Here is a 25,219-nt window from a genome sequence, read left to right on the forward strand (position 1 = left end):
ACTAGTGATTTGGCGCCTGAATGATTTCCATATGTGCCTTCATGAATTTTCCTCAAAATGTATTCGGTGTCCCCTGGTCCTAGACATATTGCGAGTGGTCTATCGAACACCCTTCTGAACAGGGTTCCGTCTTCGGATAGGCTAAACTAGACTGCCTTTGTACGTAGGGCCCTCAATTCCTTTGGATCCGATGACAGTTTTTCGATCTTCAGGTATTCTATATATTTGTTTCTCCAGTCCCAAATTAGGCTCGTTGAGTTAATCTCGGCATGACCTTATTCCACTACCGATCTCATAAGTTGTACGAATGACCCCGAGTTGAATTCGGCATCCTCGACCGATGACCCTAGGTTGGCGAGGGCATCAACCTCAGTGTTTTGATCCCGAGGTATGTGTTGCAAAGTCCATTCTTTGAATCGATGCAATGTTACCAGCAATTTATCCAGGTACCTTTGCATTCATTCTTCTCTGACGTCGAACGTCCCATTAACTTAGTTTACCACAAGGAGGGAGTCGCACATAGCTTCAATTATCTCTACTCCCAAGCTTTTGGCTAGTTCGAGACCTGCAATCATGGCTTCATATTCGGCCTTATTTGTTAGTCAATTTCACAGTCCTAATAGATTGCCTAACTACATTTCCTACTGGTGGCTTCAATACGATGCCAAGTCCGGACCCTTTTGCGTTCGAGGCAACGTCCGTAAAGAGGGTCCAGATTCTCGAGAATGTCCCTGAGTTGATTAATAACTCTCTTTCGACCTCGGATATTAGGGCTGGCATAAAGTCGGCTACAAAGTCTGCCAAAATTTGAGACTTAATGGCGGTTCAGGGTTGATACTCAATATCGTACCCACTGATTTTCACGGCCCATTTGGCCAACCGACCCAAGAGCTCGGGCTTATGCATAACGTTTATCAACGAGTAAGTAGTTATGACACATATGGGGTGACACTGGAATTATGGTTTTAGTTTCCTAGAGGTGCTTAGCAAAGCGAGCGCCAGTTTTTCTAGGTAAGGATACCTAGTTTCGGCCTCACCTAGGGTCCTGCTAACATAGTAAATTGGAAATTGCATACCTTGCTCTTCCCAGACCAGGACTCCACTTACCGCTATCTCCGAAATTGTCAAGTACAAGTATAGTTGTTCGTCTGCCTTCGGAATGTGAATAAGCGGTGGGCTCTATAAGTAACATTTGAATTCCTCCAAAGCTTGTTGGCATTCTAGGGTCCATGAGAAGTTATTCTTGTTCTTCAATAGTACAAAGAATCAGTGGCTCTTGTTGGATGACCTCGAAATGAATCACCCCAGGGCGGCTATGCACCCGGTTAATCTTTGCACGACCTTCACATTGTCCACAACCGTGATGTCTTCGATGGCTTTGATTTTGTCGGGGTTGATCTCAATTCCTCGGTTGGATACCATGAACCCTAGAAATTTACCTGATCCAACTCCAAAAGCATATTTCTCCGAGTTCTGCTTCATATTGTATTTCTTTAATATGCTGAAGGTTTCCTGCAAATATTTTAAATGGTCCTCTGCTCGCAGGGACTTAACTAACATATCGTCAATGTAAACCTCCATTGATTTTCCTATTTGTTCCTCGAACATCCTATTTACTAGGCGTTGGTAAGTGGCGCCGACGTTCTTTAAACCGAACGGCATCACGTTATAGCAGTATGTGCCATATTTAGGGATGAAGGAGGTTTTTTACTGATCACCCGGGTTCATCCGTATTTGGTTGTACCTAGAGTAGGCATCGAGAAAACTAAGGATCTCGTGGCTGGCCGTGGCATCGATCATTCAATCGATGTTGGGCAAAGGGAAAGAATCCTATCCTTATAGTCTACACACATTCTCAATTTATTCCCTTTTTTAGGGATTACTACTACATTTGCTAACCAATCCGGGTATTTAACCTCCCTAATGGACCCTATTTTAAGGAGTTTAGATACCTCGTCCTTGATGAAAGAAAGTTTGACCTCGGATTGGGGTCTCATTTTCTTCTTGACCGGATGGAACTTCGGGTCCAAGATCAACTTGTGAGTGGTTATATCTGGTGGGATCCTTGCCATATCAAGGTGGGACTAAGCGAAAGAATCTATGTTAGTCATAAGAAACTGAATGAGTTTTTTCCTGATCTCGAGATTTAGCCCCGTGCCCAGGTATACATGTCGATCGGGTAGATGATCAACCAATATGACCTGTTCCAGCTTCTTGACCGTCGATTTAATGGCGTCGGAATCATCGGGGGCTATAAAAGACCTGAGTACCCCGAAATCATCATCGTCATCATTCCCCTATTTTTCTGGTTGGGTCGGAGCTGAGTACCCCTTTGTCATTGTAAGTGCTGGTATTGGAAACTCCTCTTCGACCGCAAACATCTCCTTTGCGGATGACTATTCTCCGTAGACCGTTTTAATTCCATCTGGGGTTGATAATTTTAACACTTGGTGCAGAGTTGAGGGTACTGCCCTCATGTTGTAGATCCATGGCCTTCCGAACAAAGCATTGTACCTCATGTCTCCTTCGATTACATAAAACTTAGATTCTTGTATGGTCCCGATGGTGTTCAGTGATAATATTATCTCACCCTTAGTGGTTTCACATGCCATGTTGAATCCGTTTAGAACTCGTACTGTAGGCACGATTTGATCTTGTAGACCGAGCTGTTTCACGACCCTCGATCGGATGATGTTAGCCGAGCTACCTAGATCAATTAACACACGTTTAACTTGAATTCTATTTACGAGTACATATATTACCAGTGCATCATTGTGGGGCTGTACAATCCCTTTTGCGTCCTCGTCGTTGAAAGATAAAGTTCCTTATGGTATGTAGTCTCGAGTTCATTTCTCTCTAGTGATGGATACTTTGGTGCGTTTCAACATCGGCCTTTGAGGGATATCGACCCCACCGATGATCATGTTAATGACGTGTTGAGGTTATTCTTGTTTTGTATGTTTGTTAGCATCCCTGTTTTTGAAATGATTCTTAGCTCGGCCGCTCAAGAATTCTCGAAGATGCCCATTATTGAATAGTCGAGCTACTTCCTCTCTCAACTGTCGACAATCTTTTGTAATGTGACCTTGAGTGCCATGATATTTGCACATATGGTTAGGATCCCATTGGGTTGGATCGGATTATAGAGGTCGAGGCCATTTGGTTTCTTTAATTCTCCCGATAGTTGTTACAATGGCGGCAACATCGACATTAAAGTTGTATTCTGATAGCCTCGGTTCTTCTTTAGGACCGATGGACCTGTCGAAGCCATTTTTTGTCATGAGTCCTAGGTTGCTCTGACTTCGGTTATTTCTCCTTTGATTTCTCATGGAGTTCCGCCCGGACCCATTGCTTCTTCGATCTCAATTATATGGCTGATATCGATTCCTGTTTGGGCTCAGTTCACGATCAATGTCTCTCTTAACTCTGTCGAGGGTTCCGATGGGATAAACATACCCCAAAGGGGCCTCAAGTTGATCATCTTCCACTATGATCTTCGATTAATACCGGTTATGCACGTCGGCCCAAGTAACGGCCGAATATTCTATCAGGTTTTGTTTCAACTGCTGCAAAGCAAACGAGCTTCGAACATTGAGCCCTTGAGTGAATGACTGAACATCCCAATCATCTGGGACCGATGGCATATACATTCGTTCCATTTGAAAATGGGACACGAACTCTCTGAGCATCTCGTTATCCTTCTGTTTTACTTTGAAAAGGTTCAATTTTCTTGTCTTGACCTTGATGGACCCAACGTGTGCTTTCACGAAAGAATCAGCAAGCATAGCAAATGAATCAATAGAATTAGGAGGTAAGTTATGATATTGTATCATAGACCCTTTTGACAGGGTTTCTCCGAACTTCTTCAATAGGACAGACTCGATCTCATCATCCTCCAAGTCGTTCCCTTTGATGGCACATGTGTAAGAGGTTACATACTCATTTGGGTCGGTTGTTCTATTATACTTAGCAATTTTGGGCATGCAAAATTTCCTAGGGATCAGCTTCGGAGCCTCACTTGGAGGAAAAGGTTTTTGCACAAACTTCTTGGAATCCATACCTTTTAATATTGGCGGCGCTCCTGGGATTTGGTCTACCCTAGAATTGTAGATTTCCACCTTTTTGTCATTAGCTTCGATTTCCTTCTCCCCTGATTCTATCCGTTTTGTCAGCTCCTCGAGCATCTTTATGATTTCGGGGTTAGCCCCTGATTCATGTTTATTTGACCTTTCTATGACCGGTTCATCCCTGCGGGCGACTTCCCGGGGTGGATCGGGCTCAACCTTGCTCGGTGAACGGCTTTGGTTCTGTAAATGAGCTATCACCGCATGTTGAGCCTGCAGCATTTCGAAGATCACCCGTAGACTGATCCCGTCTCCTTCAATGTTTTATGTGTTTCGAGTTGCCGATCGGGCTTCACCACGGATATTATTCTCGGGGTCGGTAGGCAAGTTTGTGTCGATAGCCACATGTGAATTAGCGTCAATCAGATCTGCGGTCGGAATTCCGATGGGATCAACGAGCGGTACTCCTTCACCGGGTGCTATGTTGTTATTTTCACCGTGGTGACCAGACTCATTGTCAACATATAGGGGTGCTGATTGAGAGTTTGGCATTTTGTGTTTTATACTGCAATCAGAGACACTTCAAAGAGCAAGTGTAAAGTAGTGTGTGTTATGGAGATTCGTATCAAATAACCACTATTATCCTTAGCCCATCGGTGAGCGCCAAACTGTTTACCCTTAAAATCGGCTAACAATTAAATTTATAAGTGATTTTAAGGATACATGATTTAATTTGATTCAAGACGACAAATCAGATTGCAATTAAAATAGGTAATGGAAAAGTAAATGCTAACCACACAAGTTGAACAGTCTTAGCCTAGGAAGGTTTGCCACCCTCGAGCCAAATATGCTTTTATTGATATCAGAACAGCAACAACAAGAGAGTAACAAGAAATTGCCGAGAATAATAATATATTGCTTTGGGATGCGTGTTACAGTGTGCTTTACAAGTAGTTAGACCCCCTTTATATAGTAGGGGAGCCCTATTTCAGGTACAATTCTATAAAAAGAAAAAATCTCCTGGTTTGCTGATTTGCCGATCCCCTATTGATATGTGCCGAGATTCCCGCCGTGATATCTGACCGGTTACAGATATTTCGGCCTGCCATTAATTCGGTCTTCTGTTGGTTACACCGGCAATGTTTCCTCGATCTTACTCGGGGTCAGGGTCGATTCCGGGATCATAAACTCAATGTTCTCGATGACGGACATTCTGACCTCGTGTTCTGGTTCGACGAGACTCGGAGTCGATCTTCAACCCATTGCGTTCCAAGTCCGATCTGTCATGTAGTAATCAACCCTGATTTCGACCGTATACACTAACCTATACGGATATTATCATAATTAACAAGGAACATATGCAATGCGGGTACTCATGTACAAGCGCTCGGATATATATTTTTGTACAATGAAATAAGTATGAGAACAAATTAGATAAATTAGAGTATGGATCCAAACCTCTAAACATGATTAATATTTATCACTTTGAAACTTGTATCTTTTGAATATTATTTAAGTTATTTTTTGAAAAAACTTATTCTTATTAATACTGGTTACACGCATAATACGCGTACATTACGACGAGTTTTCTTAAATGCTTGGGGATGTTTGACTACGTAAGGTCCATGGCGTCAAGTATGTTTGCTCTTTAAGAACTGAAAAGTGCACTGTTATGTGCATGTGTTCTTCTCAAAGAGTATTTTTAAAAAAAATCACTGTTATTTCTTCAAGTTTCTTTTTGTGATTCAGAGCATGATGATTTGGTTCCTTTTTTTTTTGGGTATTTTATTGCTTGGATTTATCATTTATTTTTTGAAGCACATGTCTTTGAGTATTATTATTACTAAGTTTGTTTACTGAAAAACTGGAAAAGGACTTGTAAAAATTAAGGTTGAAAAATGAGAATTAGTGATGGCAATAGTGATGTATATTGGGGCACGGTGTGGGGGTTGGGAAACTTTCATAAATACAAGACCTATTAGAGTTTATTTTACAAACTACAACTAATTTAGATATTACAAATTGTGCAACTAAAGTTTTTACATGTTATTCCATTTATTCCACAATCAAAATTGTTGCTAGGAATAAAAAGCTAAAAATAAGGAGATTTCCTATATTAATGGTTGCTTACCCCTTTTGCTTTCATCATCATCAGCATGTCTACATAAGGTACATGAATGGTGTTGGTTTGCCTCATGAATTTCAACCCAGCTATTAGTTCAAAGTCATCTATGATCACCACACACAAGTCGAATTTTGCTTCATAAGGACCCAGCTTCACCGATACTCATTTGGTTGTTCTACCCATTAGCTGAGGCGGTGAGTTGATAGCCTTGACACGACCTCTATCCTTTCCTACGACTAGACCGAGGCGCTCTACCTCAGTGGAGGCTAAGTAATTAAGAGTAGCGCCCGTGTCTATCATCGCCCAATGGGCTTACCATTAACTCTCATCTTGATGAGCATTAGGGTCTTCTCTTGGTTAAGATGAGGCCCCTCATCTGCTTTTGTTTTCCTTTTCTTGGAGGTTGGGCATGGGTCTTTTTTCTTACATGGAACCCCTCGAATTTACTGAAAATTTTTGCTGCCACTGTGGCTGCCGTTTGCCAGTCCTTCAGAGTCGCGGCTGATGTTTACAATGTCTCCTTCGTTCTGCCGCATCCTACGGTCCAGGCCATCCAACCTCTGCACTAGGCTGGTTCTTAGATCGGCCACCGTACTCGCTATGGGTCGTAATACGTTAATAGTCTCTTCAAGTTCTGCAATGCGGTCTCCATGATTCACCAAGATCAGAAATGGTGGTAATGGAAATATGTTCCCTCGTTCGATGTCGAACCTGGATTTGATACCAACTGTTACGCGACGCCTTCCTGAGATATCTTGGAAGGGCGATGTAAGGCTAAGCACCCGATGTCCGTACAATTATTATCCGTCAACTGGGGCTCCCTCCATATGGAAAACAAGACTGTGAGTGTCGTACAGGAAAACCGATTTCAAGGGCAATTGAGAGAACAAAAAAGAGAATGAGAATGAAAGAAAGCTCGATTACATTAATGAAAGCTATTACAAAAAGACAACACGGTGTCGAGGAGGAGAGATACCAATATAGAGAATTATTTGCTTGCTTGAAATTTTGACTACTTGACCCCCCAATAATGCTTAAAATGAAAATCAAAGTTATAGGACTAGACATAAATAAGCTAGAGAATTATAATGAAAATACAGAAAGTAAAACTACTCTATATTTACATTAAAAGATACCTAGAATCTTATAAGGTAAAAGCAGATCCATTGACGGTACTTGAAAGGGCCACAACCTTGTATTTAGTATCAGGGTCTGCACGCGGCATTGACCGTAGAGCATGGGTCGATTGCGCTGACAACGGGCCCGTACTAGGCGCGATCTGCCGAGGGGCACTGTTGGTATTTGCCTACGGCTTGGCGATGGTGAGGGCTATTGATGGGGCGACATAGGCACAGGCACACTTGTCACTTGATGCGGTCAAGACCATGGGGCTGCCCATAGAAGTGGCGCGTCCAAGGGGTCATGGGACATGGCCGGAAAGCTGCCCATGACATCACACATTAAGTTTGTATTCTTGTTGGGTTAATAGCTGGTAAATGTTGTAGTATTGTATACAACAATACCAACAATAACAACAACTTAGTGGAATCCCACAAGTGGGGTCTGGGAGGGTAGTGTGTACACAGACCTTACCCCTACCTATGAAGGTAGAGAGGTTGTTTCCGAAAGATCCTCGACTAAATAATATTTAAAAAAAAGGAGCAATAGAGAAATAGTAGTAACAACAATGTAATAAGACACTATAAGCAAATAATACAACAAATAATGACAGAGATCCAGGGATATAAAACTACAAGAATAGTGTCAATCCTACTACTAATACTGAAATACCGTATAGAAACAAGGGAGTAGGAATAGGAAGGTACTCAACTAGTACTACTACTACTACTACTACTACTACTACTACTACTACTACTGGTAAGACAAGGAAAACTGTAGACTATCTATCAACTCACCACCCTAATTTTCGACTTCCACGCCTTTCTATCTAGGGTCATGTCCTCGGTAAGTTGGAGCAGAGTTATGTCCTGCCTAATCACCTCACCTCAGTTCTTCTTAGGCCTCCCTTTACCCCTCCTTTGACTCGCCACGGGCAATCTCCCGCACCTCCTAACAGGGGCATCAACATCTCTCCTCTTCACATGATCAAACCATCTCAACCTCGATTCCCTTAACTTCTCCTCTACAGGAGCCACACCCACTTTGTCCCTAATATATTCATTCATAATCTTATCTTTTCTGGTATGCTCACATATCCATCGCTACATCCTCATTTCTGCTACATTCATCTTCTGGGCATGAGATTTCTTGACTGGCCAATACTTAGTTCCATACAACATGGCTGGTCTAACTATCGATTTATAGAACTTGCCCTTAAGTCTAGGTGACACATTTCTGTCGCACAAAATACCATAAGCAAGCCTCCATTTCAACCATCCCGCTCCTATACGGTGTGTGACATCCTAGTCAATCTCCCAGTTACTCTGTATAATAGACCCAAGAGATTTAAAACTCTCTCTCTTGGGGATGACTTGGGTATCAAGCTTCACGTTCACTTCAGCTTCATACGTCCCAATACTGAACTTACACTCTAAGTATTCTATTTTTGTCCTACTCAACTTGAAATATTTAGACTCCAGGGTCTTTCGCCACACCTCCAGCTTAGCATTAACCCTGCCACGCATCTCGTCAATAAGCACTATATCATCTGCAAATAACATACACCGTGACACTTCCCCCTGGATGTTACGCGTTAGCACATCCATCGCTAGGGCAAATAAAAATGGGCTAAGAGCTGATCCCTGATGCAATCCCATCATCACTGAAAAATAATCTGAATCCCCTCCCACGTTCCTCCCGAGTCTTAGATCCATTGCACATGTCCTTAATCACCCTAATGAACGCTACCGGAACACCGCTAACCTCCAAACTTCTCCATAGAACCTCCCTAAGGACTTTGTTGTAGGCTTTTTCTAAGTCAATAAACATTATATGTAAGTCCTTCTTCCTCTCCCTATACTGCTCCATCAACCTCTTCACAATATGGATGGCTTTTGTAGTCGACTGCCCCGGCATTAATCCGAATTGATTCTCCGAAATAGACACACTCCTTCTCACCCTCCTCTCCACTACCCTCTCCCAAATTTTAATGGTGTGACTCAGCAGCTTGATACCCCTATAGTTGGTGCAATTCTGGACATCACCCTTGTTCTTGTACAGTGGGACCATCACACTCCACCTTCATTCTTCTGGTATCTGCTTCGTCCTAAAAATGACATTAAACAATCTAGTAAGCTACTCCAAGCCTGCTCGGCCTACGTCCTTCCAAAATTCCATCGGAATCTCGTCTGGTCCGGTCGACCTACCCTACTCATCTTTCACATAGCCTCCTCAACTTCCTCAATCTGAATACGCCTACAAAACCTGAAATCTCGCTGGCTTTCTGAGTTCTCCAACTCCCCGAGCACAATGCTCCTGTCCCCATCCTCATTCAGGAGTCTATGGAAGTATGTCTGCCACCTACGCCTAATACTCACCTCTTCCACCAACACATTGCCTTCCTCGTCTTTGATGCACCTCACTTGGTCTAGGTCTCGAGCCTTCTTCTTCCTCGCATTGGCTAACCTGAACAATTTTTTATCACCGCCTCTGCCCCAAGTTCCTCATACAAGCACTCAAAGGCTGCAGTTTTAGCTACCGTGATCGCTAACTTAAATTTAAAAACTAGATCCGCATGAGATTGAGGACAATTTAAGAAAATAAGTCTTTAACCTACCTTAACCTTAAGAGTCATTTCATGAGATGAAGATTATTCAAAATCATATAAGGAGATAATACAATATCAATGCGACAATTAATTAACACCCCCACCCCCCAAACTACTCGTATGTCCATACTTAAACATTTGGAAGGTGGATAATATAACATCAGAGCTCAATATTGAACAAAACAAGAATAAGAATGAGTCTAACTCTGATATATATTAAGAAAATTGACCTTGGCCTTCGTCGAGCTCCAATTTTTTTTTTCATGAATGGAGGATGGCCAAGACCATATACAACATCACATTCTCTCGGAAAAAGTCAGACAATACACAATACATGCATGTTGAAACAAGTTAGGAGAACATTTGATCTAGCAACAACACCATACCCATGGCAAATCCAGAGTCGAATCCTGGCATTACAACCAATACAAAAACCTCTAATCCAAAAGTTACACCGTCAGTTACTGCTTTCTTCTTCCTTATCTCTGCTACAACATTTCTTGACTCGGCGTCCAACACTTTGCATGATCGGTTTGCATATGACCCTTCAATAATATAAGAATATCTCTTCTCAGACATCCCTTGATAATAAACATGGGCAAGAACGTTGATGTTACTATGTAAAATCTTCATTTGTTTCTTTACACAGAATATAGGCTTCTTTCTTGACGATGAAGACTTGCTACTACTACTGTGGTAATGATCATCCCCAACTTCTCCTTCATATATGAACCAATTATTGTCTACTAGTCTTAGCTTCTGCTAGAAAAATAAGAAAAACAAATTAAGTTGACAGTATAAATTTTCCGGTTAAATTGATCAGTAATAAACAACTTGTAAGTTCTTCTATCAGGCTTATATAATAACTTGACAAATATGATAACAACATATTATAATAGGTTAAACTACCTTCTATGTCATTTAATTTACAGGAAAAAAAAGAGAAATAAAATCCTTCTCAGTCGCATATAACTGGTTATCTACTAGCCTTATATTGGGTTTTGCCAACTCATGACACACGAAAAAGAAAAAAAAAAGCAAGTCTATAATATATATACAACTAATATACTACTATAGTTGTAACAAAGATAAAACTCAAGCTAATCAATGGTTACTTATACTAGTAGTATTTGTTATGCTTGTTAAAATGATTTTATATATCTTATGGCATTTCTTGTTCGCCAGTCCCGTTGGAAAAGAGTTAAACAAAGTGTTACACAAATAAAAATGTTAAAACTATTTTGATATATATAAACCCAAAAACATTGCTTAGAATACGAGTACATATTATATTAATTAATGAGCTTAATAAAGTAGTACTAGTACTATATATATAAATTCTTTATACCGACGATGTATAAGTAATTACCTTATGGCGACATATGGTGAGGATGGGTTTTCCAGAGCCATCCATGAGAGTGATTTGATTGCGGCCGCCGGAATAATTATCAACCCTATACACTAAACTGCCATCAGATCCAATTACTGTGAAACCTTTACAGCTGAAAATTAGTGATTTTCTCCAAACTGTTAGAGATATACATGATGTTGAAGTTGAAGTAGTAGTAGCTAATTCCCTGCAGCTATTGTTCTTCAAGTCTTGGTCATGATCTGATACTTGATTTTGTGGATTGACTGATCTGAAACTTACTGATTTTAAAAAGAGAAGCATTTCTCCTTTTCTAGATCTATATACTACTAATGCTTTTGTCTGTGTTTTGGAACTTTTTTTGCTAACGTAAGAGAAGAAGATCTTTGGAGGAAAATGAGATATTTATAGATGCAACAAAAGGTTTATTGTTTTTCTTTTGCTGTATATTTCTAATTATTTATCGTATTGTTTGTAAAGAGGGAGACAAATATAAATAACACGTGCCTTTTGGGCATTGGTCGATGCAGTATATTTTCTTTTTCTCTAACACAAATTCCAAAAGAGACCACCTTACATTTACCTAACGCGATGTCCCATGCATTAATTGATGACTTTCAAAGCCAATTCTAAATTTCTAATGGATGGAGTGACACACTCTTTTACAATATCAATGTTCGTAATTTAGTTTAATAATATGTTAGAGCATGTTGTTTATTATTTATCAAATTAAATATAATTATTTTACAAGTAATTAGATTGTGTAGGTAATTTTCACGATCAGTGTATAGATTTAACTCAAAATTTTCCACTATTTTTTGTATATAACTTGACTTTTTTTTTTCTTTTTTTTTTTCTCCTAGTAGTTTAGTGTATAATCAAACCCTGATGAATGTCGGAAAAAGTGCCACGTGGGTGATTAAGTAATTGAATTCTGAGATTCCTTATTGTTTGTTGTTTTCCATTGTTAATTTTTTAATATTCTTTTTTGTCTCCTAAAGGTCAAGTTAGGTACTTCGGTTAGCGTTACTCATGTTGAGAAGAGACAAAAGAAAAAACCGGAAAATCTGGAATACGTTATCAAGTCTTAAGACACACAGCGCTCTTCATTTTTGACATTAACAAGACTCTTATGTGTTTTTAAAGTATTTTTTATTAATTACAATTTAAAATAAACTTGCAAGGGAAAAATTTGGGTCGATATTTTTTTTAGTTATAAAGTAACAATCGGCTAATAAGATGTTTGCCAAACTTTTTTGATTTCGAAAAGTTTGCACAAATTGAGCAATTCTTGAAAAAGTGAAGTAGACATTAATGTCTTTTATTTTTTATTTTTTATTTTTTATTTTCGTGGTTACGCAGGAGTTTGATGGCTAGGTTGTGCACCACATGACAATATCAAGCAATTTGAGAAGAATTGGGACTCTAAAAAGGGTATTATTAAATTGCATTTAATAAATTGAGGTGTTGATTTTAATGCATGTGGCAGATAAGGTAGGGGACCTTGTGAGCCCTTAGGTCAAGTTGTCTCTTACGCTAATTCAGTATCAGTCACGTTATATTCCAAGAAAATATAAAAGTGGGACAGTATATTTATAAGCATGCACTTTGACTGTACATGATAAGGCAGCACGAAAAGTTCCAAACACGTAATATTGTTTTTTCTTCTAATTACATTTTACACGTGGAATGATACTGATCTTTGGAAAATCTTCCAGAAATAGATATATGCATTTTTAGTTTAGCTGAAAAAAATTAGCATCCTATTTAAAACCTTAGATTCGTGATTAGAGTTAGATGTTTCAATAGATATTTAAAAATCGATCGAACCAATTTTTAGGTTTTTTTAAATAAAATCTTAAGTTTTTATATAAATTTATAATCGTGCCGATAATTAGGGTAGATTTTTTATTTTATAAAAATAAACCGAAAAAATACCGAACCGTACTAAATAAATTTACATGTAGAAAATATATTTATATATTAATATTAAAAATAATAATGCATTAAAAAAAATTGGGCATTGGAATTATAAAAATGGTTAAAAGACAACGAGTAATTAAACTCAAAATCTTAATTCCCAAAACTATTATGTTATTTCTATTGAAACTAAATTATTTTCAGCATATTCGCTAGCAAGACACAAAGTATTCTAGCGCTTATGAGTAGCAAACTACAATGTATTAAATATGTTTCTTTTCATATGATTTAAATTTATCTTTTTGAATATTTAATCTTCCATATACTTTATTCTTGAATCCCAACTTGGTTAATATCTTTTCATTCGTGTGATTTATATTTTCTTTGTCTTTATATAGTTTCTTTTATGCCGTTGTAGAATAGTTGATGGATCTAATACTATGGTCATCTTTCATGTTTTCTTAATTCATTACCCTTTAAACAGTAAAAATATCTAGAGAGTTTTGCGAAATCCTATAAAAGTATGTATGCTATTGCATTCTACTTCTAATAGTGATTTTTACATGATATTTAAAAAAATACCGAAAATTAACCTAACCGTACCAATACCGAAGAAAAACCGACATGATTGAGATAATTTCGGAAAGTCTAATTTTGGTTATACATGATAAAATAACCAAAAATTAATATGGTACAAATTTTATAAAATAATCGGCCGAACCGAACCATTAATACCCTTAATTAGAGTAACCCAATTTTTTATAAGACTGGGACAACATTTAAGTATATAGGGATAATAGCACATTTGGTTTCTTATAGCCTATTTAGCCAAGTTCTTTTGGGGCCAAATTTTTTTTATTTATTTTTTTGCCAAAATTAATTTTTTTTTGAAAAGTCGAGGTGTTTGGCTAAACTTTTAGATAAAAAAAAGTGTTTTGAATAGAAACAGAAGCAGTTTCTGAGAAGCAGAAAAAAGCAACTTCTCACCAAAAGCATTTTTTTGAAAAAATACTTTTGGGAAAATCACTTAAAATAATTTTTAAAAGCTTGATCAAATACTAATACTCAAAAGTACTTTTTGAATTAATTAGTCAAAGACATACTGCTTATCATCAAAAATACTCTTTTAAAAACACTTTTGAGAAAATATTTTTCAAGCTGATTTTAGAAGTTTGGTCAAATAAACTACTCTTATTAGTTATTTATAAATTTGATTTTGGTTCTTGTGACTTGACACATTTAACCTCTGATTAATTAAAATATATTTTTTGGTTCCTTTATATAAGAAATTAGTTATATTTGAGTTAATTTAAGAACTATGCCACCCTTAAATATAGAGTAATAATATGCCTTTTATATTAATTTTAAACACCGTTGTAATTTGATGTGAAATATTATATTCTGTGGAAAGATTTCAAAGATATTATATTGCTGTCCCTACGATAGCCCCTTAACTTTCCGTAACAAAGTGCACGTCTTGTTTCTGCGGCTGCAGCTTACCATTTTATTCACGTCTCTTCTTTTAATGCACAGATAGCCAATATAAAGACAAAAACTAGGTCTAATATTTTCCCTTTTCCTTTGATATATATGGGGAACTAGAAATGCATCAAGGTTTGAATAAGAGCCTGAAAAGAATTAAGCTATGAGTTTTTTGGCCATATAACTAATTCTAGAAACACTATCAACCATTATAATTAGTTCTCAATCCAAATCCAGTTGAGATCATGAAAATATTATATATTCTCTAAAAGAGGAACAAGAAAAAGGAAACATTTCCACCTTGTATTTAGACGTGGATTTAGATTTTGAAATTTCTGAATTACTACAACGACCTCAAATTAATATACAAATAATTGAGTTCACAATCAAATATTAATAGATATTTAATGAATATCTTAATATATATATATATATATATAAAATTTGGACAAAAATTATTGAATTTACGTGAGCCTTTTAACTTATAAGGTAAGGTAGGTACGTCCTTGTTTGTATTTGTGAATATATGCATTAGGTGCAAATATTTAATTAAGTAGACAATGAATAGAATTAAATTTTTTTGTATCCCTTTCACATATTTCAGAGGCAGGTGTCAGTGCTTTTGTTGCTTTGTAGGTAGCAACACCAGCCAAGATTTGCCTGCTCCCCTGGGCGATGTTATGTGCATGTGTGTATTATTTTATGTGTTCTACGTAATTACACTACGTCTCTTGAAATTATATTTAGTTAAGAAAATTAATAGTGAAGAAGATAAGTAGTTTCGTGAAGAAAATTAATAGACTGTTTCTTACAATAAATTAGCCTAAAAAACACATATACACATTTGGACGGAAATTTTCCGTCCTTTCTTTACGGGGCGGAGGGAGAGTAGAACTTGCGGGTTCGACCGAACTCAGTAGCTTTGATCCAAACCGTTTATTTATCTTAAGAAATTTATTGAACATATAAAAATTTATTAATTTAGAATTCAGTAACTTAAAAGATTTACAATTCCGAACCCATAAGTTTTTAACCTTTTCCGCCTTTGTTTCTTTGAACTCCAATTAACACAGAAGTCAAATGGGTGAGATGGGGCAAAATTGAACAGGCCAAAAATGTTAACGTAAAAATACAAGTTTATTGTCAAATCTCTCTTTTATTTTGTAGACCGCTCGATCGTGAAGTTTATTTTTAAGATATTTTTTATTTGAATTCATGCTTTTTGGATAATGATCACTCAATACTTGTTCAAAATATGTTAAGAGATCAGTACGAGCAGATCGATTAAAGGTTGTGTAGTAGGTCCTAATAACTCGACACTTTCGACTCAAAATTATTTATCAAACAATTTGTTCTTATAATTGGGTAAATTTTTCTGTCTACCTATCCATTTATTCTCATTTTATTTCTCCCTAAATCAACCTTATTCTTATTTTTATATTTTAGTTTTAGCTAGAAATCTGAGTAACTAACTGAATACTGCAGCTTTAGCCAGATCAGCTTTTTAAACAGTGTATTGTGAGTCAACCTATTGCTTAGTATTTCAGCTCAAAACTTTTGACTGAAGGAGATCTTGGGCTCCCCCATTGAAAATTATATATCATTGACTCAACCCTTCATACTTTTCATGGGTTGGATCACATGGCTGTAGACTTAGACTATAATTGACTCCTCTATGCTCACGTCTCCAATCAAATTATACATCATAGTATCTCTTAAATTAAAGAGGGCGCGCTCCCTATTAGGAATGTTATATCTAAGTTTCAATGTTGACAAGTGTACAAAACTAATATCTATCTACTTTTGACTGCAGAGAACAAGGCATCAAGCCCTTCGTTGTTGATCAAGCTATCAAAAAGACAGTAACTCAAATCTAACAAAGATGAAGAAGGAAGGACAAAAGAAATGGGAGACAAGTTGGGTGGAAACACATCATAGTGGGAGACAATTGGAAGTAGTGCTTCTTGTCATCAAGCACTCCTTTATTATTTAATTCCCCCCCCCCACACCAACTGAAAACCATTTGACATGCGCTCATTTTTTCAAAGTAAGTATAAAGCATCTCGGCATGGGAACAACATGGAATAGAGCACTCCATGATTTAACAAATTTCAGTCCATCTCTCCAACCCATCTCTCTAGAAGAAATTAGAGGCACCCTGCTCTAATCCAACAATCATCTCTCTTGAAGAAATCAAAGATACCTTGTTGGAATCAGACACAAACACACAACAATACTTGCCTATAAGGTCACTAGTGAACTCAAGGGAGTGTTGTGCGCAACTACAAACACTGTCTTCTAAGTCTCTCTAAATCTAAGTACAAATACTGTATTCTTGAGTCTACAAGTGTTATAAAAGATAGAAGGAGTTAGAATACAAAAGAGAATTATGTCAACATCCAGAAATCATTATTGTTAAACATCGTTGGTGGTGAACGAGCCAAAACCATCACTGTTGTAATTCTTTATCAAAGATCTAAAAGAACCCTTGTGACCCAAGGGAAACTGGACGTAAATACCACACCGGTACTGAACCAGTATAAAAACTGTTGTGTCTTGTGTTGCCTTCAAATTCACTGCATTCATCTGTCTTATCTGTGTACTGTACGAAAGCTAGTCGACTAAACTAAATCTTAGTCAACTAAGTTTTAATAGTCCACAATTCACCCCCCTCTTGTTCTTTCAATTGGTATCAGAGCGAGGCTCACGAAATTTGCTTAACAGCTAGTGAGAAAAAAATCATGGGATCAAACACAATTGTCGGTACATTATTTCAAGAAGGAACCTCTCAGGTACGACCTCCATACTTCAACGGACAACATTTTTCTCATTGAAAAGTTTTCATGGAAACATACACTATGTCATATGACATCAAAGTTTGGCATGCTATAAAAAAGGGAAATCTTCCGATTCCACCAAAGAAAGATGAAAATGATCAAATCATTATATCAACTGATCCACTTGACTTGGATGATTACACTGATGAGCAAGTTGCCGTTATAACTGTGAATTCCAAAGAAAAACATCTACTGTATATTGCTATCAGTGGAGAAGAGTATGAAAAGATTTTAAGCTGTGAAACTTCCAAGGAAATATGGGATAAATTGAAAATCACATATGAGGAAAACAACAAGGTAAAAGAAACAAGGATCAACCTTCTAGTTCGTGACTATGAGCTATTTCAAATGAAGGATGGAGAATCAGTGGAAGAAATATTCTCCAGATTCAGCAAAATCCTTGGAGATCTAAAATCCTTTAGTAGACCAATAAAAAATGGAGAACAAGTCAGAAAAATCCTTAGAAGCCTACCCACAATCTGGCAGCCCAAAGTTATTGCTCTAGAATGTCAAGACCTTGACAAAATATCCTATAATGAACTTAGAGGTGATTTAATTGCCTTTGAGAAAACTCACTTGGACAAGCAAATTCAACAAGAAAAGAAGAAAGCAGTAGCCTTTAAAGCAACTGTGGCTGAACCAGAAAATAAAGAAGAAGGAGAACAGGATGAAAACATAGCCATGCTTTCTCAAGTTGTAGCTAGCATGATGAGGAAGAACAGATTCAACAAAAGAGGGAAATCAAACTTCAGAAGAGGAAGGACAAATAATGAAAATGATAAAAAAAAATGGAAGATGCTATGAATGTGGAAAATATGGGCACATTCAAGCTGATTGTCCCCTACTGAAGACAAAACTCAGCAGGAACTTTCAAAAGAAGAAATCTTTTGGAGCGTGGAGTGATGAAGAAGAATCTAACCTTGAAGAAATTGCAAAAATGTGTTTCATGGCCATGAAAGAAGATAGCAAAGAGGACTCAGGTGAACTCGGTCTTATGGCAAACGAGGGAACTAGTAAGGTACGTCTTCCTACTTGTTCTAACTGTTGTGAACTTCAAGAATTTGTTAATATTGATCTTGCAGATATTGAAAGAGTTCTAAATGAACTCAGAAAAATCCAAAGAGAAAAAAAGGACTGGGCCTTGAAGCTGGAAGTGTGTGAAATTGAACGTGACATGCTTCAAGAGGAAGTAAATGAACTTCAACTTCAATTGAATGTATTACAAAGATCCACCAGTCATAGTTCTATCAAATCAAATTCGACCACTCCCTTTAACTATTTGATTAACACTAGAAACCCTCAGGTATCCTCTTATTATGGTAAAAATGGTCACAACACTAACCAATGCAGTAACAGAACCAGAGCAGAAAAAGGCTCTGAAAATCCCAATAAACCGTCGTGTTTTTATTGTGGAAAACGTGGTCACACTTCTAACCATTGCAGGTTTAAGGACAACAGGAGATGGGTCTGGCGACCTAAATCCTCTAGTCAAGTTAACACTCAGAAATCTAACCATTCAGGACCCAAGCAGGCTTGGGTACCTAAAAACAAGTAATCTTGTTTTGCAGGAACACTGCAAGAAGAATCGAAAAGAAAAATGGTATCTTGACAACGCGTGTTCTAGACAAATGACTGGTGATAAACAATTATTCAAAACAGTCACCAAACTATATGGAGGAACAATTACCTTTGGAGATAAATCAAAAGGAAATGTTATTGGAGTTAGAAAAGTTCCCCTTAGCTCAACATGTGAAGTGGATGAAGTATACGTGGTTGATGAACTCTGTTACAATCTTCTCAGTACTAGTCAACTATGTGACAATGACTATGAGGTTCGTTTTAAGAAATATGGCTGTTTTATAGAAGACAAATAAGGTAAAGTCATTCTTTCAGGTAACAGAGACAAAAATATCTACACCATCAGTAATATAGATAGACTTGGAAATCAAATTTGTCTTGCTTCTGTGATCGATAACCCTTGGGTTTGGCATAGAAAGCTTGGACACGCTAGCATGCATACTATCCAAAAACTCTCTAACCATGATCTTGTCATTGGTCTTCCAAAGCTAGATTTTTCAAAAGATCATATTTGTGATGCATGTCAACTAGGAAAACAAACTCGCTCATCTTTCAAAATCAAAAACATTGTTTCTACTACTAAATCACTTCAACTATTGCATATAGATTTGTTTGGTCCAACCAGAACTGCTAGTATAGGTGGTAGAAAATACGCTTTTATTATTGTGGATGATTTTTCTCGATTTACGTGGATTATTTTTCTAAGTCATAAAGATGGAGCCCTAAGAAATTTTGAAGTTTTTTGTAAGAAGGTCCAACGTGAAAAGGGATACTACATTTCCACTATCAGAAGTGATCACAAAGGAGAATTTGAAAGTAGAGCCTTTGAAAACTTTTGCAATGACCAAGGAATATCTCACAATTTCTCTTCACCAAGATCGCCTCAATAGAATGGAGTGGTAGAACGTAAAAATAGAACCTTACAGGACATGGCTAGAACCATGATTGTAGAAAACTCTCTACCTCACCACTTCTGGGCAGGAGTTGTAAGCACTGCATGTCATATTATCAACAGATGTTTGATTCGGTCCATTCTTAAAAAGACTTCATATGAGCTATGGAATAGTAAGAAACCCAACATTGGTTATTTTCATCCTTTTGGATGCTAATGCTTCATTCAGAATAATGGAAAGGATAATCTAGGTAAGTTTGATCCAAAAAGCGACGAAGGTATATTCCTTGGATATTCTCTCTCAAGTAGAGCATATAGAGTCTACAATAAAAGAACCTTATGTATTGAAGAATCAATTCATGTTGTTTTTGTTGACACTAACCCTCACTTAGGGAATGAAAAAGTTCTTGAAGATGAGAAAATTTCTATTGTTCCAAAATCTGCTGTTACAGGAAAAGACTATCAAGAGGAGTTGACTGGTCAACAAGATCAGTCAACTGAGGAATATAATGAAGTCCAAGAATCTTCTTCAACAGAACAGTCGACTACTGAGGAAAGGGAAACAACTACAACCATCCCAAATGAATGGAAAAGTGAACCTAGATATCCTCACAAATTCATTATTGGAAATCCACATGAAGGAATCACTACCAGAAAGTCTCAAAAGCTCAATTCCCACATGGCTCTAATTTCTCAACTTGAGGGTCAAAGCAATGAATGATGAACTTGATCAATTTGAAAGATATAAAGTATGGAAACTAGTTACAAAACCTTCAAATACTCTACTGTAGGAACAAAATGGGTTTACAGAAATAAGCTAAACGAATCTGGACTAGTGATGCAAAATAAAGCACGGCTTGTTGTGCAAGGTTATTCTCAGCAGAAGGGAATCAACTACGATGAAACATTCGCGCTAGTAGCAAGACTGGAATGCATTCGAATATTACTTGCCTTTGCTTCTCATAAAGGATTCAAACTATTTCAAATGGATGTAAAAAGTGCTTATCTAAATGGATACATCTTTGAAGAAGTCTATGTAAAGCAACCTCCTGGTTTTGTAAATGATACTCTCCCAGATCATGTATATAGGCTGACAAAAGCTCTATACGGACTCAAGCAAGCTCCCCGAGCCTGGTACGAAAGATTAAGCTCCTTCCTTCTAAATCAAGGCTTCAAATGAGGTAATATCGATACAACTCTGTTTATTAAGCACTTAAATTCAAGTAATCTTATTACTCAAATTTATGTTGACGATATTATTTTTGGAAGTCCTAACTCTGTTTTATGTGAAGAATTTGCTCATTCTATGAAAGGAGAATTCGAAATGAGCATGATGGGAGAGCTAACTTACTTTCTTAGACTACAAATCAAACAGTCTCTCAAAGGGATCTTTATCAGTCAAACCAAGTACATCAAAGAACTTATAAAAAAGTTTGGCATGGAGAATGCTAAGCCCATTGGGACTCCAATGAGTCCAAAAACTATGCTTGACGAAGATTACCATGGAAAAATTGTTGATGAAACCATGTACAGAGGAATGATTGGATCCTTACTATATCTCACTGCTAGTCGACTAGATATAATGTTTAGTGTGTGTAAATGTGCAAGGTTTCAGTCGGCTCCAAAGGAATCTCATCTTACTGCTGTTAAACGCATTATAACATATCTTATTGGGACCTCTGAATTAGGATTATGGTATGCTCACTCTAAAAATTTTGTCTTAAAAGGTTTTTCATATGCATATTTTGCAGGTGATAAGATCGACAGGAAAAGTACTAGCGTTTTGGGAAATGCACTAGTTTCCTCGCATAGCAGGAAACAAAATTGTGTTGCCTTATCAACATCTGTGGAAGTTGTTGTACACAAGTTCTTTGGATCATGCATCAACTTCTCGACTATGATTTATCTCTTACCACAACTTTCATATTCTGTGATAATACTAGTGCTATTTGTTTGGCAAAATATTTTGTGCATCACTCCAGAGCAAAACATTTAGAAATCAAGCACATTTTATTCGTGATCATGTTGCTAAAGGTGATATTGCATTAGAATTCATTAGTACTGAATCTCAACTTGCTGATATATTTACAAAACCTCTTTTAGAAGAAAGATTTTTTGTACTGCAGAAAAAGATTGGCATCATGTGTGTTTTATAAAACAAATCTTTTATATACAATTAAAACTCTTTACTTTCCTTCTATAAGTGTTAAGTTTACTTTGATAAAAGTGTAATTATTACACCTCCATCAGTACCGCCGAAACATCCCCTCAGAAGAGTCACTACTTTCTGAATTCGTCCTCTCCTTCAACCAATGCAACTCTTCAGCACTCCAAAGTCTAGATAAGAATCCTCCTACTCCCTCTAACTTCTCATTATATCCGAAGGAATACTCACCATGGTGAAAAGAAACCTCTTATCTTCCACTGCGACCAGACGAAGTAGAAGGTTTCGAAAAACCATCAACCCTGAAGAAACTGTAGATTTGGAATCATCCATCGACTCATACCCTCTCAAAATCGACAATGAAAGCAGTAAGTCGTCTGAGGAACTTCCTATTAGCCAGAAAAAGGCAGGAAGGAGGCCCATGGAGCAAACCCCCAAAAAATCTACATGCAAGAAAGGGAAAGTGGAGAGTACTGAATTTGGGCCAGAGGACAAATTAATATTCTATGGACCAAATGAGAAATCAAGGTTTGAGTCCTATAAGTCGAAATATATGGCTTATGGACGCATTGTAAGTCTCTCTCTTATGAAAAATATGCACTGTGATGTGATTGTTGTTTTCGATTTTCAACGTCTTTCCTCTCTATTCGATACTATTTAGAGCTCCATATATGAAAAGCCTGTGAGAATGTTCTATGCAAATTTTTTTGTGAATGATAAAGATGACTTGGAATCCATGGTTTTAGGCACTCGAATTGTTCTCGACTCTTATCAATTTGAGAAGATTTTTTCTGCTAAGTTTAATGGGTATGAGTTTTTTGTGCAAAATTCTTGGCCAAAAGACTTTGAAGTTTCCTTAGAAGAAGCAAAAGCCTCCCTGTCTGATAATCCTCCCGACATTGGTCCCAAAAATCTAGAGTTTGAACACCGGGTCTTGGCCCACATGATAGCCACCACTCTACTTCCTAGGACTGGGTCCCTTAGCACCTTATCCACCAGAGATATCTTTGTTCTTTACTGTCTTGTGAACAACAAAAGACTGAACTGGTTTGTATGGATTCGTCAATACATGCTTGAGAGTATCATGGATATATCCTCTTCTGCTACTTGTCTACCTTATGGCCTACTTATTTCACACATTCTTGGAGTTATGAAGGTTGACTTGACACCTTTCATACCTAAGCACATTACCAGTACCTATGGTAAGACATCCTTCTCTATGATGGGTTACACTTTAAGTGATGATGGATGGGTTAAGCGTGCCAAAGTTGAGAGTGTGTACAGGTTGAAGCTCCCACTGAACCACCAGAGTCTCAGTCAACTGCCTCTCAAAATTTTTAGCAGATTCAACAATATCTAGAAGGTGTAAGACTTATGTTGGTTGAGATGAAAGAGCAGGTTAACAAAATCAGAGAAGTCACCAAGGAAATAGGTACAGATGTGGCCAAGCTTAGGATGGATATGGGAGCCACATAGAGACAAGGAACCAGGGCATTCAACCCCATGTCAGAAAAAATAGACAAGCTCGTCAAAGATGTTGAAACCTCCTATGAATCCTTCTGCACCAAAGTTATCAATACCCTCCAATACTTCCTAAGAAGAAATTAAGGCGTGATTAAAAACAATATCTTGTGCTTTCTTTTGTTTGAAAAACTTATTTTTGCATCTCTATGTATGAACCATCACTCTATGCCTCTGCTGAAAGCATTACTTATGCTGCCCTAACTAGTATGTATATTATCTGTATATTATTTTTTCATCTAGTGTGCATAGTATCTGAATGCATATTGCTATATACTAGGCTTGCACCTTCTTTTTTTTGCTTGATGTCAAAGGGAGAGAACATGTATGGAAATGTAAATCAACAACTCATGGGGAGCAGTAATGAGTACAACAACTATAAGGGGAAGTATACAACTCAGGGGGAGCAGTAATGAGTACAACTCTAAAGGGAAATATACTTTATTTACTCTCTCTTTGTTGTCAAGAACATGTATGGAGAAGTAAATCAACAACTCAGGGGAAGCAGTAATGAGTACAACAACTCTAAGGGGAAGTATACAACTCAGGGGGAGCAGTAATGAGTACAACTCTAAAGGGAAGTATACTTTGTTTACTCTATCTTTGTTGTCATCATCAAAAAGGGGGAGATTGTTATATCTAAGTTTCAATGTTGACAAGTGTACAAAACTAATATCTATCTACTTTTGACTGTAGAGAACAGGGCATCAAGCCCTTCGTTGTTGATCAAGCTATCAAAAAGGCAGCAACTCAAATCTAACAAAGATCAATAACGAAGGACAAAAGAAATGGGAGACAAGTTGGGTGGGAAACACATCATAGTGGGATACAATTGGAAGTGGTGCTTCTTGTCATCAAGCACTCCTTTATTATTTAATCTTCCCCACAAACTGGAAACCATTTGACATGCGCTCATCTCTTCAAAGTAAGTATGAAGTATCTCGGCATGGGAATGGCATGGAACAAATCACTCCATGATTTAACAAATTCCAGCCCATCTCTCTCTCGAAGAAATTAGAGACACCCTGCTCTAATCCAACAATCATCTCTCTTGAAGAAATCAAAGATACCTTGTTAGAATCAGACACAAACACTCAACAATACTTGCCTATAAGGTCACTGGTGAACTCAAGGGAGTGTTGTTCGCAACTACAAATACTATCTTCTAAGTCTCTCTAAATCTAAGTACAAAGACTGTATTCTTGAGTCTACAAGTGTCATAAAAAATAGAAGGAGTTAGAATACAAAAGAGAGTTGTGTCAACATCCAGAAATCATTATTGATAAACATCGTTGGTGGTGAATGAGCCAAAACCATCACTGTTGTAATTCTCTATCAAATATCTAAAAGAACCCTTGTGACCCAAGGGAAATTGGACGCATGTACCACACCGGTACTGAACCAGTATAAAAACTGTTGTGTCTTGTGTTGCCTTCAAATTTACTACATTCATCTGTCTTATCTGTGTACTGTACGAAAACTAGTCGACTAAACTAAATCTTAGTCAACTAAGTTTTAATAGTCTACAATTCACCCCCCC

At 37.4% G+C, this 25,219-nt stretch overlaps 3 protein-coding genes across 4 annotated transcripts; 1 reads left to right on the plus strand and 2 right to left on the minus strand.

Annotated features, from left to right (window-relative positions):
* Positions 1-8,612: 8,612 nt before the first annotated feature.
* LOC108947754 (uncharacterized) lies at positions 8,613-9,225 on the minus strand. Its single transcript, XM_070184266.1, has 2 exons — positions 9,073-9,225; positions 8,613-8,951 (listed from the first exon to the last, which is right to left on the minus strand). The coding sequence occupies exons 1-2, from the start codon at positions 9,223-9,225 to the stop codon at positions 8,613-8,615; spliced, it is 492 nt and encodes a 163-aa protein (XP_070040367.1).
* Positions 9,226-10,079: 854 nt separating this feature from the next.
* On the minus strand, positions 10,080-11,683 carry LOC104111480 (protein LURP-one-related 17). Of its 2 annotated transcripts, none has more exons than XM_009621182.3 (2): positions 11,286-11,683; positions 10,080-10,678 (listed from the first exon to the last, which is right to left on the minus strand). In XM_009621182.3, exons 1-2 carry the CDS (start codon positions 11,586-11,588, stop codon positions 10,268-10,270), a joined length of 714 nt encoding a protein of 237 aa, XP_009619477.1. In that variant the 5' UTR covers positions 11,589-11,683; the 3' UTR covers positions 10,080-10,267. The 2 variants fall into 2 exon arrangements, with proteins under 2 accessions (XP_009619477.1, XP_009619478.1); XM_009621183.4 differs by having other exon boundaries at positions 10,080-10,675; positions 11,286-11,682.
* A 6,778-nt stretch (positions 11,684-18,461) lies between these two features.
* LOC108947755 (uncharacterized) lies at positions 18,462-20,715 on the plus strand. The gene is made up of 3 exons (XM_070184267.1): positions 18,462-18,989; positions 19,093-19,356; positions 20,224-20,715. The coding sequence occupies exons 1-3, from the start codon at positions 18,462-18,464 to the stop codon at positions 20,713-20,715; spliced, it is 1,284 nt and encodes a 427-aa protein (XP_070040368.1).
* Positions 20,716-25,219: the final 4,504 nt, after the last annotated feature.

The sequence above is a fragment of the Nicotiana tomentosiformis genome, chromosome 8 (genome assembly GCF_000390325.3).
Source record: "Nicotiana tomentosiformis chromosome 8, ASM39032v3, whole genome shotgun sequence".
Taxonomy (NCBI): Eukaryota; Viridiplantae; Streptophyta; class Magnoliopsida; order Solanales; family Solanaceae; genus Nicotiana; species Nicotiana tomentosiformis.

What these genes read in the sequence shown, in the direction of transcription:
- LOC108947755 (XM_070184267.1), top strand. Translation starts at nt 18,462, where the DNA reads ATGTGTTTCATGGCCATGAAAGAAGATAGCAAAGAGGACTCAGGTGAA. An exon ending in TTAAGGACAACAGGAGATGG is followed by an intron (nt 18,990 to 19,092) that starts GTCTGGCGACCT and finishes CTTGTTTTGCAG; the next exon opens with GAACACTGCAAGAAGAATCG. An exon ending in TATGTGACAATGACTATGAG is followed by an intron (nt 19,357 to 20,223) that starts GTTCGTTTTAAG and finishes TGCTTCATTCAG; the next exon opens with AATAATGGAAAGGATAATCT.
- LOC108947754 (XM_070184266.1), bottom strand. Translation starts at nt 9,225, where the DNA reads ATGCCGGGGCAGTCGACTACAAAAGCCATCCATATTGTGAAGAGGTTG. An exon ending in TTCTATGGAGAAGTTTGGAG is followed by an intron (nt 8,952 to 9,072) that starts GTTAGCGGTGTT and finishes GGATTGCATCAG; the next exon opens with GGATCAGCTCTTAGCCCATT.
- LOC104111480 (XM_009621182.3), bottom strand. Translation starts at nt 11,588, where the DNA reads ATGCTTCTCTTTTTAAAATCAGTAAGTTTCAGATCAGTCAATCCACAA. An exon ending in TCACCATATGTCGCCATAAG is followed by an intron (nt 10,679 to 11,285) that starts GTAATTACTTAT and finishes TTATTTTTCTAG; the next exon opens with CAGAAGCTAAGACTAGTAGA.